At 33.9% G+C, this 17,031-nt stretch overlaps 1 protein-coding gene across 2 annotated transcripts; it reads left to right on the top strand.

Annotated features, from left to right (window-relative positions):
• Nucleotides 1-16,820, top strand: LOC123537280 (thiosulfate sulfurtransferase-like). 2 transcript variants are annotated; one of them, XM_045320946.2, is made up of 8 exons: nucleotides 1-133; nucleotides 4,358-4,510; nucleotides 8,146-8,341; nucleotides 8,503-8,598; nucleotides 13,130-13,259; nucleotides 14,013-14,114; nucleotides 15,339-15,460; nucleotides 15,802-16,820. In XM_045320946.2, the coding sequence occupies exons 1-8, from the start codon at nucleotides 72-74 to the stop codon at nucleotides 15,874-15,876; spliced, it is 936 nt and encodes a 311-aa protein (XP_045176881.2). In that variant the 5' UTR covers nucleotides 1-71; the 3' UTR covers nucleotides 15,877-16,820. The 2 variants fall into 2 exon arrangements, with proteins under 2 accessions (XP_045176881.2, XP_053384123.1); XM_053528148.1 differs by lacking the exon at nucleotides 4,358-4,510 and having other exon boundaries at nucleotides 11-133.
• The last annotated feature ends 211 nt before the right edge of the window (nucleotides 16,821-17,031 follow it).

The following is a 17,031-nucleotide window of genomic DNA, read 5'->3' as shown; positions in this document are numbered from 1 at the left end:
GTGTGTTTGAAACGGATCTATTATTATTCTCCCGATGTTGTAACCTTGTGTCAGTTATTTCCGGTTACATCATGGACATATTCTCTGTCGTTTCTTTGTTCCTGTATATTTTCAGTAAGCGTTCTCCCATAAGGTAAGATATATTGTTCTATTTCATGTAAAAAGATCGATACTATGAGATGTAAATAGTTTTCGTCATATACTATACCTATTGACCTTTTGTTATGATGTGAAATTCGGCTTGTGTTTTACAAATAAATTAGTGATGGCAACGAATATTCGAATATTCGTTCATGACGCGAATATTCGAATACTGTTTCACTATTCGAATATTCGGAAAAAATATAAAATCATATGAAATAAATAAAAACCAAATGCAAGAACCAGTATGTTCGTTTATTTATTTTACCAAAATTCGCTTTCATAGTAAATACGCGCGAAAATGGCTTCCGTCGCTGTCAGACGTGTCACTTTGTATATTAGCGTGCCGATATTGTACATCGCTATGGTGATGACATCGTACCCTGTAGCAAAGAAGTATAAAATACACAGAATGGCAACTGGCTGTAATCTCGCGTGAGCTCGTGTCAGAGCGTGATTCGGCGTTATCTTACTAAAAACAAACATCGGAGAGCATGGAGTTACAATTTGTACCTTTAAAACTACATTTAAAATACATGTTAGCTTCTAAAACAAAATTAATTTAATGAGAAATGGTCTTAAGACACGAAGTACAGGGGGTTTTTTTGCCATCGAAAGAAGCGTGGTCATACGGTGATAATTATTTTACCGATGAATAATTGCTTTCACATACAAAATGGCGCGTGGATAAAGCGCCACTTCCGGTAACGAGATCTCGTTTTTTTGTCACGGGAGGTTGGCGAGATTTGCTCTATATGCCTTTCAAGTTGCCAATCTATTTATTTTTATAGCTCTTTGCCTGTAGTAAGTACCGCTAATTGCTTACCTTTAGAAATTTTATTAGTCCCCAATTGATGTAAATCCGTTACAAATCGTCATGTTTTCGGTAGGTGCGAACATATAATTAACAAGAAATATCTTTAAAAATGATAGTCGGCGAATTGTAATAAGGAAAGAAGTTTATGAATTTTTCATCTAACTCAAATTGCAAAACTAAACACCACACTTTAACAATTTAAATGGTTCTCTTTTAATTTTTTCGCAAAGGTTTCGTAGGGTTGCAATTATGTTTCGTTTATCCTTAGACGAATAATTACAACAGTAGTTTGATGAAGATTCACGAAGCGGTTCATGAGAAGAGGTCATTAAACGTGTTTATATTTTAGCTAAATTGGTCCCTATCCCCATTTGTAACAAAATAGCAGGAGACCTTACGATATTGCTACACATCAAGTTTGATAAAAATCCATTACATTTTAGTGGTTAATGCGAAGAAAGGCATATCTACTTTTAGCTATAGTGGTCCCTAATAGGGCCCAAGTTCCTATATAAATAAATCTGGAAGAGGACCTTATAATGATACTCCAGACCAAGTATGACAAAGATCCACCAAGCTGTTCATGAGACGCTGTATAAAGGCATTTCTAGTTTTAGCTCTAGCAGCCCCTAAAAGGGGTCAAATGTCCCAGCTGAACAAAGTTGGCTGCTAATAAAGAAGCTACAAATCAAGTTTGATTAGAATACATGAGAAAAAATCAATTAAAGGATATTTTTTATTATTTTTATTTATTTCTAAAATAGGCCAACTGATCCCACTTTAACAAATAGCGTATTCGCTATTCATCAATCTTTGGACAATGACGTCACACCTATAAAAAAGTGAAGGTCAAGCAAAACATACAATTGTAATTATTTCAATATTTCCATTTCATAAGCAAGGTTTGACCGTAGTCATATCACATAGTTAAACTGTATGCAGCGTACCTTCATCTCTGTCAAAGAAGTATAAAATACACAGAATGGCAACTGGCTGTAAACTCGCGTGAGCTCGTGTCAGAGCGTGATTCGGCGTTATCTTACTAAAAACAAACATCGGCGAGCATGGAGTTACAATTTGTACCTTTAAAACTACATTTAAAATACATGTTAGCTTCTAAAACAAAATTAGTTTAATGTGAAATGGTCTTAAGACACGAAGTACACGTTTTTTTTTTTTTTTGCCATCGAAAGAAGCGTGGTCATACGGTGATAATTATTTTACCGATGAATAATTGCTTTCGCATACAAAATGGCGCGTGGAGAAAGCGCCACTTTCGGTAAACGAGATCTCGTTTTTTTGTCACGGGAGGTTGGCGAGATTTGCTCTATATGCCTGTCAAATTGCCAATCTTTTATTTTTATAGCTCTTTGTCTCTGTGTAATGAGATTCAGTCATTATATAGCATATATATAATAAAACAGATTTCAACTGAGTTCAATATTTGCATACCATACTTAAGAAAAATATTCATATATAATAAATCAGTTAAATAATATATAACAAATAAATCAAAGCAAGCAAGTACTCATTTTAATATGCAATCTGAATAAGTCACAAAAGCAAGAAACATTTTCATATACAGACGACAATTGTAACAAGGAAAATCTTTTAAAGTGCACTTCTCTACATAAAAGACTCTTATCACACCCTTATTCATGTGATACGCAGACCGTATTCAGCTCTTTCTTTAATTTGATATATATTGGTATTTAAACAGGTTTTTATCATATTTATTAAACTTACTTATCATTTTGAGATATATCAATATTCTTGCTGAATATACTGAGCCAAAATTAGCTTTAAAACTGTGAACAGCTTCGTTTAGGATAAACGCTTTGTCTACATTTCACTCAGCGTAGCACATTCAACAGAGTGAAAGAAATTGACACTCTCGTCCAATCAGGCAGAGTGTTGCATAAATCTTCCACTTTGATAAATTATCTATAATACGTCATCAAGTAGTTTGATTCGCAAACTGAAGTCACGTCGCATAGGTAACGAAAACGAATTTAGACGGCGTCGCCGAAAAATCATCAGAAAGCACTTGAACTAATAACTCGGATTTCAATCAAAGTCGATTCAAGATATATTTCAGTAAAGAAAAATGCCGACAAGTGTAGTAAACAAGTCAAATGTGATGAATATTTTTTATGTGAAACGGATTCCTCTTGATAATAAATGCATTTCGTATGGAAAAAAAGTAGAATCTACTCAATATTCATGCAAAGTTAAGCAAAATCTATCTTTTATAAGACTCCCCCACCCCCACAGTCTTAATTTTACACCCCGTTTAATCGAAAATATTGTTCATGCTATTACGTGAATCTACTGTCAAAATGCAAGCAATGCCGCCTGTCTTTTTAAAACATTTCACGCGTTTATCCGATAAGAAGTCGGCTACGTGTAATATGTGTGGAAAGAACCTTACTTACGGGAGGGCTACATCCCTGTAAAACATGTAAAAATAAGTAAAACCTATATAGATTATATGTAAATGAAGGCAAATAACAAATATTTTATATTCAAAAAGATGAACAAACGTTGAGAACGATAAGTCAGTCTTAATTCGTCAGTGTCTGAATTACTTTTGTTGTAAACGACGTAGAATTAGTGCAGAGCGCTGCTAAGGGTACGATAAATTCATAAGATTTTGAGTTGATTTGTTGATCATTTGATGACCGAATATTCGAATATTCGTTCAGAAGGCTGACCGAATATTCGAATACCTAAATTGCTATTCGTTGCCATCCCTAAAATAAATTCTCAAATATATATTTAATAGAATAGGTGAAAATTTGTTTGGATCTTGTTACTATCATCAAATTTATTACCTAGCAAATAAATAGATCTCATTTTGCAGCAGATCAGTATAGTTTTATGTCTATTTGCATAATTACATTTGCTTGGCTTTGGTTGTATTTTGTTTCGGTAAAATTTTGGAAGGCAAGATGACACTTTTTGAATGATCCGGAATTTGCAAAATTCTCTCGAGCCGTAGCGATTTTGTTTAAATAATCATGTCATAGAAGACTATACTGGGGGTAAGGAGTATCAGCTGCTAATGTAGGGTTAATAAACACATATGCGTCCAATAACATATGAAAAAGCCCAAAGAATAAAGGCAGCAGCTTTTTCTCTCCGATTCTCCCAATAATTTTAGATTTCTTTGACAGTAACCTAATGATCTCTGCTCTATATATTCAATTCAGCAAACTGATATACTAAAAGTACGCTTATATGATAAAACTTTATGTATAAAGACATGTTAAATAACCGCACCCTCATTTATTCAATTAAGATGCGGAGCAGGTTCTCTTCAAATTATATATTCAATCAATTGTGTAGCTTTTCTTTTGTTGCTGAAATTAAATACTTTCAAAATGCATTAATTTTAAGGACGCATACAGTAGTTTCGACCGAGACGGTAGTTTCGACCAAGTGGTTACAGGACTTTATACAGCAGACCGCAAAACCTACAAGACATTTGAGAATCATAGAAACCTCATTTAATACAAATGCAGCGAACAGTTACACCAAGGAGTATGCAGAGTAAGTTTTGAGTGTGAAAATGTGGAATTAATTATGAAAGATTATTGTAAGCTTGTCCTATTAAAGAGTCTGGAGAAGATACATATGAAAAGAAGAGTCTTTAAAAAGTGACATAGTACTTATGTATCAAATAAGACATATGGGCTTTACTGAGGAATGCATGAGAAATACAATGGTTGGTTCTAATGTATAGGTAGTTGTCATATTTCACTAAGTGGTGGCATTGCTTTTATTGTTCCTTCTCAAGAGAAGGAACACTTATGGTGAACATGTCACACTTGACTGAGCATGTAATGGATACAAGGGTATCGTCAAAGGAATCCGATTTCCCGTAGGGCGCCGCCATCTTGGACTCATTCATATTCATTACAGATAGCCTCTAGCCCAATATAATCAATCTTTATTGGAATTTCCAGTCTTTAAATAGTGCAATACAACTACGTAAAATAACAGAACAAGAAGACAATATAATAAAGTTTAAATCATGTAACTCCTCGATTGAATATATAATAGTAAAGAATCGAGATTAATAAAATGAATATGCATCATCTAAAAATAGACTCCAGCCAAAACAAATACGTAATAAAATTGTCCCTGGTCACGTGATTCATTTAGCTTCTAACGTTTCAAATTTGCAAGTCATTTCTTTTACGTACTTTTTTACTTCCTGATTTGTTTTTCGAATCGTAAACGCATGTACGAAATTTCTTTGTGTTAAGCGTGCGGGTACTCGCTGGTGTAGTCGCGTGATGAAAATATCCGGAAGTGAAATACAGACTGCAAGACAAATGCTTCCAGTAGCATAATATGTACTGCACTTGCTTATATTAAAAAAAAACAGCTTTGGGTTATGATAAAACTTCTAATACTTAGATTAGTTCTTAAATAGATCTAATTAAGTTTGCACAAAAAATGACAAAACATATTTTTCTCATTGCATTCTTAAACATTTGTAACATTATGCTAAAATGATACCCCTTAAAAAGAATATTTTATATGTGCTAGAAGGAACCTTTTGGTAAGCTAAATCTTGTTTTAGTTAATGACTGTACTATTTCCACTGATAATTCTCTAAAGAAATTTACATGAGTCAAGTCATTTTATGTTTTTTACAGGATTTTAGATAAATTATTGTAGAATTGCAGGTCATTACCGGAGCAATTTACGAACCAACTGAAATATATCAGATAATCCGTTTGAAACATAGAACACAGTAAAACAAACTAATTACAAACTCGGTCCCTAGCACGGCTTTTAAAAGCGGAATTTTATCACTGATAATAATATTAAATGAACTCAGTTATGCCAACCAACCAGAAAATATAATATCATTAAGACTGCTTACACCTTATCCAATACATTAATAACTTTTGGTGAATTAGTTTGGTTCTGTAAATTCTATAAAGTAGCCAGGGGATAATCTTGTCTGGCAATGGCAGAGAGGTTGTAAAACAGCGTGCCTTGCATATATCAAAGTGTTCTAATCGGTGCTGGAAAACTGTCCATTTTACACTAAGGGGTATAAGATGTCTCCAGTGCTGTAGATGTAGATTAGTGTACTGTAATGAATCAACAAGTGTCCGAGGAGAAACACTTTTAGGCTTGTGAAATCTTGCAGTTTTACATTTGCTTTTGTCCACATCACTTTCAAATCTTAAAAAAATGGAAACATAAAAAACGCTGTTTCCATTACATTTAATGATGTGTGATCACCACATTTTAACAGTTTATAATAAATTGCTAGTTTATAAATCAGAATTAACATTTGCTACTGGTTTACAACGGCAGTAGGTAGGCCTATTTGAGGATTGTTCCTCAGACTGTATTTGTCATATTCTGCTTGGTGGACAAATGTATTGTTGCCAGATCCTGGCAAGATTTCGTTCAGGCTTTCTTTGCTGAGTAAATGTCAGTTGAAAAAGAAAGAATTACAATAACTATTTACTACAAGCAATTTTATTCGACTTTAAACTTGAGTGAACCCTTCTTATTGTTTTGAAAGAAAGTCTACAAGGTTGTGTCGTCATTTGATCGTCGGAGTCGGCATTGATTAAGCCTGTGTTAGGTCCACCTTTCTTTCAAAAACTTCCTGAGCTAGAGCTTTGTATCTTTGCACTCTTTTGTTGTCATCATTAAGTAGAAAAGTAGAGAAATGTCTCAGTTCTCGCTTCATTTTAACAAAATTATGGCCCTTTTCGTACTTAGAATGTACTTAAAATTATATATTTTGGTTAAAGTTTTTGTCTTGGACACTGTTACAGAAAAAAGTTTGAAACTTAGACGATTTGTTAACATCATTAGATGAGTATGTTTGCCAAGAACCATAACACGCTTGCATATATTCAGATGTTTTCCCCTTTTTTGTACTTTAGAAATGATTTTGTTTGGGTATTGTTTTGTTGTGTAGGTCCATTTTTAAATTTGAAAACTGTAAGTTGTAGCTTTGAAACGTTGCGAACTTGATAATCATCATAAGCGGAGTACGTAGGCTTAGAACAATAACTCTGATATGTATTTTGTCAAAATAGTGGCCCTTTATATACATGTATTTAGAAAAATGGTATTTCTTGAAAACTGTAACAACTTTAGTTTTAAAACTTCTAAAATTATCATATGATTAGTTTGTAGGTCAAGAACAATAACCCTCTCTAGCATTTCGTCAGAATTATTGCCATTGTTAACTTACAAAATTCGTTTCTTTCGTTTGATTTTTGTTTAGCTTCACTTTTCTTGAATACTATATAGCTATGAAACTTTATACAGTTTTTTTTATAAAATACACCAGTAAGAGGGCCAAGAACCATAACACTTTCTTGTGTATCTCTTTATGTCACGCATATACAAACGAGCGTTTCCACCCGCAGGTTAGTATATAGGTCAAGTACATTTACAAACCTCTCACTTCGTCAGAATTATGGCAATTGTTAACTTAGAAAATTGATGTTTCTGTTGTTTTATTTTTGTTTTGGTTCATTTTTCTTGAAAACTATAGCTTTGAAACTTTATATATTTCTTTTGTCATAACACACGTGAGTAAGAAGCACTTTCTTGCATATCGCCTTATGTTAAACATTTACAAACGCAGGCGGTGCTATTGTTGTATTCAAAGTAACCGAGAAAATTGTCAGTAAAAAGCGATAACTTTCATATTTCTGAAGGAAGCAGAGAAGAATGGGCACATCTTTTCGTAGGCAGATCATTTCTTAAGCGACGGCACGCGAATTTTACAAATGGTGAAGGCACTAAGTTAAAAGTATTAGAGCTATTGGCAGTAGCGTTTAATGTTGACATTCTCGTAGGAGCCAGTTTCTGTTTCAGTTGCATTGTCGACGTATTTTGAGACCTCGGAGAACCAACATAGAGAGAAGATTACGTCTTTTTGTTTGGTGGAATTAAATTACATTTCAAGTAAATGTGCCAAACAGCAACATTTTGATTTTTATGCAAATCTGTAAAGGAAAGAAACAACCTATGATCCCTACTTTTGCAGTCATTTTATATAAGTTTCAAGGTTATTCTTTAGTATGAGGCAAATATTTGCAATATGAAATGAGCCAGCATTGGATACATTGTACATCTGATCTAAATGCATATATTGCTATATTTACATAATTTCGCTCATATTCTGTTTTCAGAGGTCATATTCCACAAGCTATATATTTTGATCTATTCAAATGTGTCAATGGTACAGAAGAAATACCAAAGGAACTGCCGGAGTTGAAGTGTATTACAGACTACATTCGAGGTTTAGGAGTGTGGCCTGACACGCACGTGATTGTTTATACGCGATCTAGCGTAACCCAAGCTTTTAGGACATGGTGGACATTTCGGGTAAAATATATGTGTTGTTTTCTGCAAAACGTCTTGAACAAGTTTTATCTACATTTTATCAAAAATGTATTTAATATGTCACGCTAGTTCTTTAAAACTCCACGTCGAAATGTTTCTGTCCTAGATATTTCAGAAATTTATTTACAATACACTTATTTCAGATCTTTGGACACAAGAATGTATCTGTTCTCGACGGTGGTTTCCAGAAGTGGATAGCTGATGGATTTAACACCAGCACAAGTATTCCGCTCGTAGACGTATGTTGAATATGTATTCTAAGATTTTCTTACTTTTGGGTACACACTTCCCTATTTTGTAGTCTCGCCAGGTGACTCTATCTACTCCGGTAATAACGAATAACTATTAAGGAGTATTGTTTTGCGTGCATCCTATCCCCTGTTTGATGTAATGAAAACAGGATGAAGACGGAAGGATGATAGGATGATAGGTAGGCTATCGTCATCCTATCATACAATCATACTATCATTGTCCGCCGGCTTGGCTCAGTAAGGTGAGCACAGATCTACGGATCGCGGAGTCGTGAGTTCGATCAACGAGGGAGGCGTATGTTCTCCGTGATAATAATTGATAAAGGAAACTGCATGACCAGGTCTGAAGTTATTTGTCTTCTACTTCTTATTCATATGTGAAAGTTGGCAGTAACTTGCGGAGAACAGATTAGTATTGCTACAGAATCCATGATCACTGGTTAGATTACATAACTCAAATTCTGTTGAAAAACGGCGCTTAACCCAGAACAAACAAACTTACCCGTTTGGGCTACTTTTATTATCTGTACATATAAAAGTAACGTAATAACATTTTTATATATATTCGACTGAAGACGCGATTCAATTTTGAGTTGATCCCTTTTTGACATTGGAAGGGGTTCTGGTACTGGTCTATTTGAAATATGCCAGTAACGCAACCAAAGTCAACATAACACAGGGGTTCGTAACCTTGTATTAGGTCTGCGTTGACTGTAATATTGACTTTATTGTAAACAACAGACCCAATATAACTTTGTCAAACCCCGCGGAATATGTTACCTGTTTGATTCCGGTATAGACTAGCCGCATCACTTTACGCAAGTAAAGTGTAATTTAATTCCATCAAAGGAGGAATAAAGCAGATTTCCATTTGCATCATTCGTTTCAGCAGCTACTGAGCTCTGAGTGCGCATATTAAGAACAAGAGCTGTCCATTAGACAGCTCACTCGACTGTTCGACAGTTTCAGAGTCGAACAAGCAGAGCGTAGCGTGATCAATTTAGATGTTACTCCTCCGGCGGGGTACGGGGAGCCTACCCTGTGGAAATTTTAGGGCAAACAAATAGAAAGGGTGGCTTCCGGTGACTTTTCCAACCAAAACTATGCTTCTTCAGTTTAGAACAAACAATTCACAAACGTCTCGGAATGTAAAGAAAGGTCTATATAAATTGATGAACGTTACAAATCGGGGTCGAGGAGAGGGATGGGGACTGGACTTAACTTAAATGGACTAGGCTGTCTATTTATTCAGGACGAAATGTGTTATTCACACATTAAGCAACATGAGTGATTATTTGTTGTATACAGAATTTGCATTCACTGTACATTTTAAATGGAAAGATAAAAGCGTTAATTTTTGTATAAACAACATTGGAGTAATAATGTCATTGATGGCCCTTTCCGCGAGATTGCACGCGTAATATGACGTCATTCAGCAAAACCATAAACAAAATGGCCTCGTTCTAAAAAATCGCCAAAACCTTCAAAAACACCATTTAAATATAGCTTTAACTAAGTTTTTCTGACGTCAAAGATCACAGTTGAACAGACACGACTGTATGAATTTTCACTGGAGTTAAAGATATTTTAAATAAAAACAAGGAACTGTATTTTTATCGGAAGGCGAATTATAGTTGAACGTGGGTGGGTCTTTTTGACTGTTCTGTTATAAGATGACGAAAAGATCGATATCTTGACATTTACTTTGAATTTCTGATACTCCTGGAAAGCAAATCAGATATTTCTGCAGCAAGCTATCATAAAATATAAATATAAAAATTGAGTGCTATTTTTTGTGTGTGCGTTTATACGGATATGAACCACACTGGCAGACTTCTTGCTAATCATCTAAGAATCGCTAGCGCGATTCTTGAATTAGCAAGAAGTCCCAGTGTGGTTTATTCCCGTATAAACGCACAGAAAATAGCATAAACTTGTGCATATGTGTTACAACGGAATATATGCAAATCACCTTGCAGTAAATACTCCAAACATCCCTAGGAATTGATCGGACTGCTGAGGACAAACTTTGACTTATGCACAATTTTGAAACAGACAAAATGATGAAGCTGTTTCAACAGATTACCATTTCAACCTTCAAGTAAATTTATAGTAAATTCTCTTTTAGATATTGCAGTTATAGGAAAATGTTAGAAGCATTATATTGATTTCTATACCAAGGTAATTACTAGAAGTTATTGATTGCCATCTGTTGTATGTTTGTAATATTACAATCGTCCTTGCCACGAACATTTCTTTTCAAAACTTACAATTTCCGAGAAATGTATCTCTATATTATTGGAAACAAGCAAGTATATAATGAAACAGAGACAAAAGTCTTGTGACAGATGTTAAGGCTGAAATATAAAATCTAAATTCACGAAACGATAATAAAGGAAAAGTGTAGATATCATTATAGTAATCAAATAGTTGCTGGTTATGAGTATTTATTACATATGTGTATCCTATGTTTAAAGAAATCGAGGTATTACTGTATTTCAAAGAGGTATTGAGGTGTAAGAAGTATAATTGTTTCCTGCGTTAAAGAATTTTGATTGATGCATTTTTTCGGCAATAAACTTTGGGAAATGGGTGTCTAGGCATCAGAAGGTGGTTGTTGTTGAAACTTGGTTTCTTTATATTTATACCACCCTCGCCCACGACGGTGTGGAGTAGGGTTGAGTAGGTGCCTCGCAGCATAATGACCCAGAGCGTTTGTTTTCCATGTAGCAATTAATGAATTGATAGTTTATAAGACTGAAGTTGAGTGTTATACCCTATGGCAATGCAGATAACAAAGCCTAAATGTTAATTTATGAATCTGTTCTTTTTGTTCCCGTTGATTCTCTTTGATTATGGGATAGATGATTTATCTTTATTTGAGCGTAGCAAATTAGGAAATAATGCTTGGGAATTCATGGTTGTTACAGACACAGTTGTTTATCCTTCCAAATTTTACTAGCGATGGACAATTGCCATTAAGAAGATTGTTCTGGCCTAACTGTTGTAAAGGAACCAGCATGGGAGCCATCTGGTCTATCGCCCGTAATGGCGGACAGGTTTTTGAACACTAATTTTTCACTTGGCATGGCAACAGATGTCTAAATTAAAGCTAGTTTCTGTTTAAATTTCATTGTGGATGTATTTTTGACCTTTTGGTAGGAAATATGGGAGAGGAGGTTGTATTTGGTGAAGTGAAGCTCAATTTTAGTATGAGTAGTACTTCCAGGTCACAGCAGTGTGATTTTACAGTATTAAGGCAAATGTGACTATGAGAAATCTCTCTTAGAATGTATATGACCCCTACTTTTCTCTTCATTTTATATCAGTTTTATCATAACTCTTGAAAATGAGGTAAGGATTTGTTCTCTGAAATGGGTTTAGCTATGTTTGGCAGCTCTTTAAAAATGTCAGTTTTATATAGAATATATAGGGAAAACTATTTACAGGTGTGTGACCTTCTTATGGTCAATAGCAACTATAGTATACATGCATCTAAAATCATATATGTATTTAGAATTTCTAATGTATTTAGATTTAAATAACAAGTGTAAGTGGAGCAAGTAAAAACAAACAAAATTTGGAAATTTTGATAAAAGAGCAACAGCAGTCTGCCGTCACAAAATTATAACAATGTCAAGACCAAAACAACAGCATACTCGTATGCTATGACATTGTCCCTAACCCCATACCCACTTCTGATCAGTTTTTTTTTTTTTTGTTGTTTTTTTTTTTTTTTTTGCTTTTTAGCTTTTAGCCATTATTATTTTTAATTTTTGGATTTTAAATGTTACTCAGCCGAATAACTGAGTATGCCACGCTACGCGCACGACAAGGGCCATAACTTGGCAAGACATATGTGAGTTATTTTATTACAATTTATATTTAGTTTAAATCTTATTTTGGCAATGATAACAACTGAAATACAAAACTTCAACAAATTTTCTAAGCCTAAAAAGGGTCATAGTTTGAATTCAGTTCTAATTTTAATATGTCTGATGACTACGGGGAAACATTGTGTGAAGTTTCAGTCCAATGCATGTACTAGTATATGTTACTGAGATCCTGCTTGATAGTTGCATGCAAAACTTTAACCAAATTTTCTAAGTTGAAAAAGGGCCATAATTTGAATTAATATCGAGAGTTATCTAACTTCATTATTTCAGTAGGTTTGATAACTTGGAAGCCATTCGTAAAATCTCAGTCTAAAACATGCATAGGTTACTGAGATATGAATTTATGATATTGAGTTAAGTTGGCGTATATGACAAATAGTTTTATTTGCATTTGAGAAAAATCATATTTTAAGCTATTGTAGGTTAGAACAGAAGCACAATAAAAACATTAAGTTCCACCATGTTGAAAACAATCATAGGTAAGTGACTAAATGCAGCACTGTATGTATGTGTTGACAGAAGTGTGGTTCCCTATTTCTTTTGAAAGAATGCATGGTACGAACGGAAGTTTAAGTATCCTTTATTTTTGTTTTTGGGATTTTGATATTATTTTTTTCTTACAGCGCTCAACATTTGAAGGAAAGTTAAACAGTTCTTATTTGAGAAACTATGATGATATGATGGAGAATCTTCAGACAAAGAGGGAACAAGTTGTTGATTCACGGGCGCCTGACGAAAAATGGGTTTCTGGAAGTATGTCCACTATGAGGATGAATTTTTAATTTAAAATACTGTGCAACCACTCTTAAGTGAATGTTTTGTTGTAAAAAGTTCATTGCTCAGACGGTTTTAATTGCCAAATATTTTATGGATCTGCCTTTGTAGAGAAGTGCCTGCCTTTCTGTCATTGACAGAAGCTACACTATACCAACCCAGAGTCAAGTAAGGAGAGATGTTATCATGATATGATGACACGAGAAAGAAGTTTGTCATCTCAGCGCAGTTATTGTCCTACAACTTTACAACGAGATTGTTTATTAATTAGCGGTAACACATTTTTACAGTGATGTGTTTGATTCTTATCTTAACTTTTGATTAAGGGTTTGTTGGTAGTCAATGAAACTCTGTAGCTGAGTGTGGCGCTATTAGAAAGGTATTTATTAGCTCTCATATGAGAAAAATCATTGTTTATACCCCGGTGCAGGGTCACAGGTTCGTTAAAATAAATCAAAGCTGGCTGGCAGCGGTTATAAATACAAATCTAGTCATAGAAAAAAAAATAACTGCGGTCTTCATAATTTATTATTTATAAACGAACCCTTTCCAAATTATGTGTGACATTCATTGGCTTATGGCGTACGTTATCCGGTAATTTAAGACGCATGGCATACTTTTTGATAAGTTTGCGATATGAATGTTATCTGTGGTTTATGTCAAATTAATAGGTTTAATCTAAAAATGTTGAAAAATATATCATTCTTGTTTCATTTTTTTTTATAATTTCAGAGGAATATGACAGCGGTATGATCCCAGGTTCCAAGATGGTTAGTTACACGACGCTGTTTAATACAGATGGAACTATGAAAAATAAGCTGGAATTAAAAGAAAGTAAGAGTATGAACAAAAGATTCAATACTATATCATCACGTAATCTTCAAACTTCTCTCAAGTTTAATTCTTAGCATGCCTGCAAGGCCAAGTTTTTCTAGCCCAGAACAGTAAACGTTGAGGTATTTCACTGTGATAATACCAGCATAGTTTACAAACTGAGTGATATATTTTGTAGTAATAAAGCTTTCATAATTTATCCAAGATACAGCTGTTTTGAGCAGCTCAGTCCTGTTGACTGAATGAAACAATTAAAACGGGTAACAATATTAATCAGATAATAAATTTGCATTAAACATGTAATGAGGTCTTTTGTTGGGTTTAAGGTCACGCCTTTACCATTTTAGGTCGTATCACGACTTTCCAGCTATTACAGCTATTAACGGAGGCTAAGGTTTCAAGAACTCTACAACCCGTGCGATGAGGGACAAGTGGTTTAACCACTCGGCCACTGTGGTCTCGGCATGTTATATTATACTGTACAACATGTCGAATGCCAGACTCGATCCCCGAACTTTAAGGACAAGAATAATAATACATATGCCAAGTTTCATTTTTATGTATGAGTCGTTTAAACTAAAAATTAGGGCTGGGACGATTTCAAAATTTTGAAACCGGTTAATCATTTGTATGAAATCGAATCGATCGGTTAATCGGTCGCCATATTTGAAATGCTGTTATCTTTCCTGACGACCGTATAAAGGTACTTCCAGCAGCTGACTTCATTAGGAACTTAAGGAATTTATGGTTTGGAAGCAGTGTGGTAATTAATAAGTCATTTTTTGGTGTATTTCATTTTAGATATATCACGACAGGCAAATCCGAGGCTATTGATTATGTTCAATGTATTTTAACAGAAATATACTACAGGTCTATATGTGCTGGCCAAAAAATGTATAAAGATAAAGTACGATTCATGATGTTTATTGTTTGAGAGCGATTAGCGGTTTTGCAAAATTAAAACCGGTTTCACCTAGTAATCGAATCGGATCCGATTAACCGAGTAATCGTCCCAGTCCTACTAAAAATGTAAATTTATGTTACATTGATGACTTCCTTAACTATGTTTTCAACAATCTTATGTTTGAGCGAGGTGTTTCTAGGTTTGAAATTAATGACCTGTACATTGTCTTGAAGAGAAGTGCAACTTAATAGAGCGGTTTGCAGCCATCATGACCTTCTTTTTGGTGTAAATTTGTGTACTTATTGTTAATTATGTTTCAGTATTTGAGAAAAATGGTGTAGATCTTGCATTACCAATAGTAACCTATTGTAACACAGGGATGAAATCTACCGTTGTCGTTGCAGCTGCTTATGTCCTAGGACTTGAAGTATCTATGTATTACGTAAGTCATGGCTATTTTGAAAATAATTAAATCTATCAGCCTTATTACATTGGGCTGTTATGGATTAATAACGTATCTGCTGAAAAGATAAAGAATATTTTACAATATATATTGTAAGTGCAGGACAGCAGATCTGCAACATATGTGACAAACGACACTTCTGAAACATGCCTAATTGGCCGATTTTATCAAACGCACTTTTTTTTCCCGTATGGCTGTAGAAGTTTCAACATATACGAAAATGACACTAATTGAAGCAACTTTAATGATAGACGAAGCTGTTTAAATATTTTTTTTAAATGAGTATCACGATTTGATATAGCTCTCTTTACTATCTTCAGGGTTCATGGAATGAATGGAGACGTCGGGCGCCGGAAGAACTTAAGCATCGAGTATGGGAAAAAGGATTTCCTTAAGTTGGTTACAATTTAGAGACAAAATACAAACACACTGGCAAAAAATGCAAAACTTATCTTACTTGCGGTGACATAGTTTTATGTTGCTGGTGTCACATTTATTACGTGAGGTTTGATCTAGAATCCAAAGAAATTGAACTTACATTAGTAGAAATAATACTGTAATTTGTTTAGTATACAGACCACAGTTCTGTATTCAGACCTTATATTTTGTTCATAGGAGATAATTCTTGAAGTTTATGAAATTAGAAACTAAGAAAGTGTTTAACTGAAAAAGTTTATTTAACCCGGTAGCCAGACTACTAGACCAACATCAGCAGCTAACACAAACTGAATGATACAAATAATAAGTGATATGATCATTTATTTTCAACACACATGTACAAAATACTTTCTTCTCAAAATAAATGGTTGCTGATATAGTAGCTGCAGAATACATATGGCAGAGGACATAGTAAAAGGAAAATTAAGCATTTTAGAGTCTAAGTCAAAATTTCAGATTTACAGGGTTGACGATACGAACCCTGGTGATCACCGCAGTAAAGACGCCCATTGTCAATTGAATAGCATATTTTATTATCACATTTGTTAAGACCTGCTGGACAGGTTATTTTCAGTATTCAATTGGATGTTTAGAACTGATAAACAGAAATGTCATAACGGGTCACTACGCATGAATTACATTAACAATGATTATTTATAATATTCAACATTCGTTTCCATGTTTACCTATTTTATATACATTTACTTTCCACCTTTCTTGCTGATAAGTTCCCAGACATTGACAGTTCCATAACTTATAATGTTATTACACACATTTCTTTTTAAGTAAATTGCATCAATTACTATTTCACTTTTTTTTTTCTATTGATTTTACTTTAATTGTACTTACTGGTATTGCCTTTGTTATGCTCTCTTATTTATTTAATTATATGTAGAATTTATTTCGTTTTCAGTTATCTTTACCATTTTTCCACGTTACGACCTACCACTTAGTGATATTGTCTTCTGTTATTTATTTTCTTGTTATTCTTTCTTTAATTTGTTTTCTTTTTATTTAATTTCTTTATTTATAATTTATTTTAACTTTGAATTTATACTGCCTAGATATTAAGCACTTTTCATTATTCTATGTGCATACTTTCATACTTTCAT

Source organism: Mercenaria mercenaria, chromosome 17, assembly GCF_021730395.1.
Source record: "Mercenaria mercenaria strain notata chromosome 17, MADL_Memer_1, whole genome shotgun sequence".
NCBI classification, from domain to species: Eukaryota; Metazoa; Mollusca; class Bivalvia; order Venerida; family Veneridae; genus Mercenaria; species Mercenaria mercenaria.
This window is presented reverse-complemented; position numbering and strand designations above follow the sequence as displayed.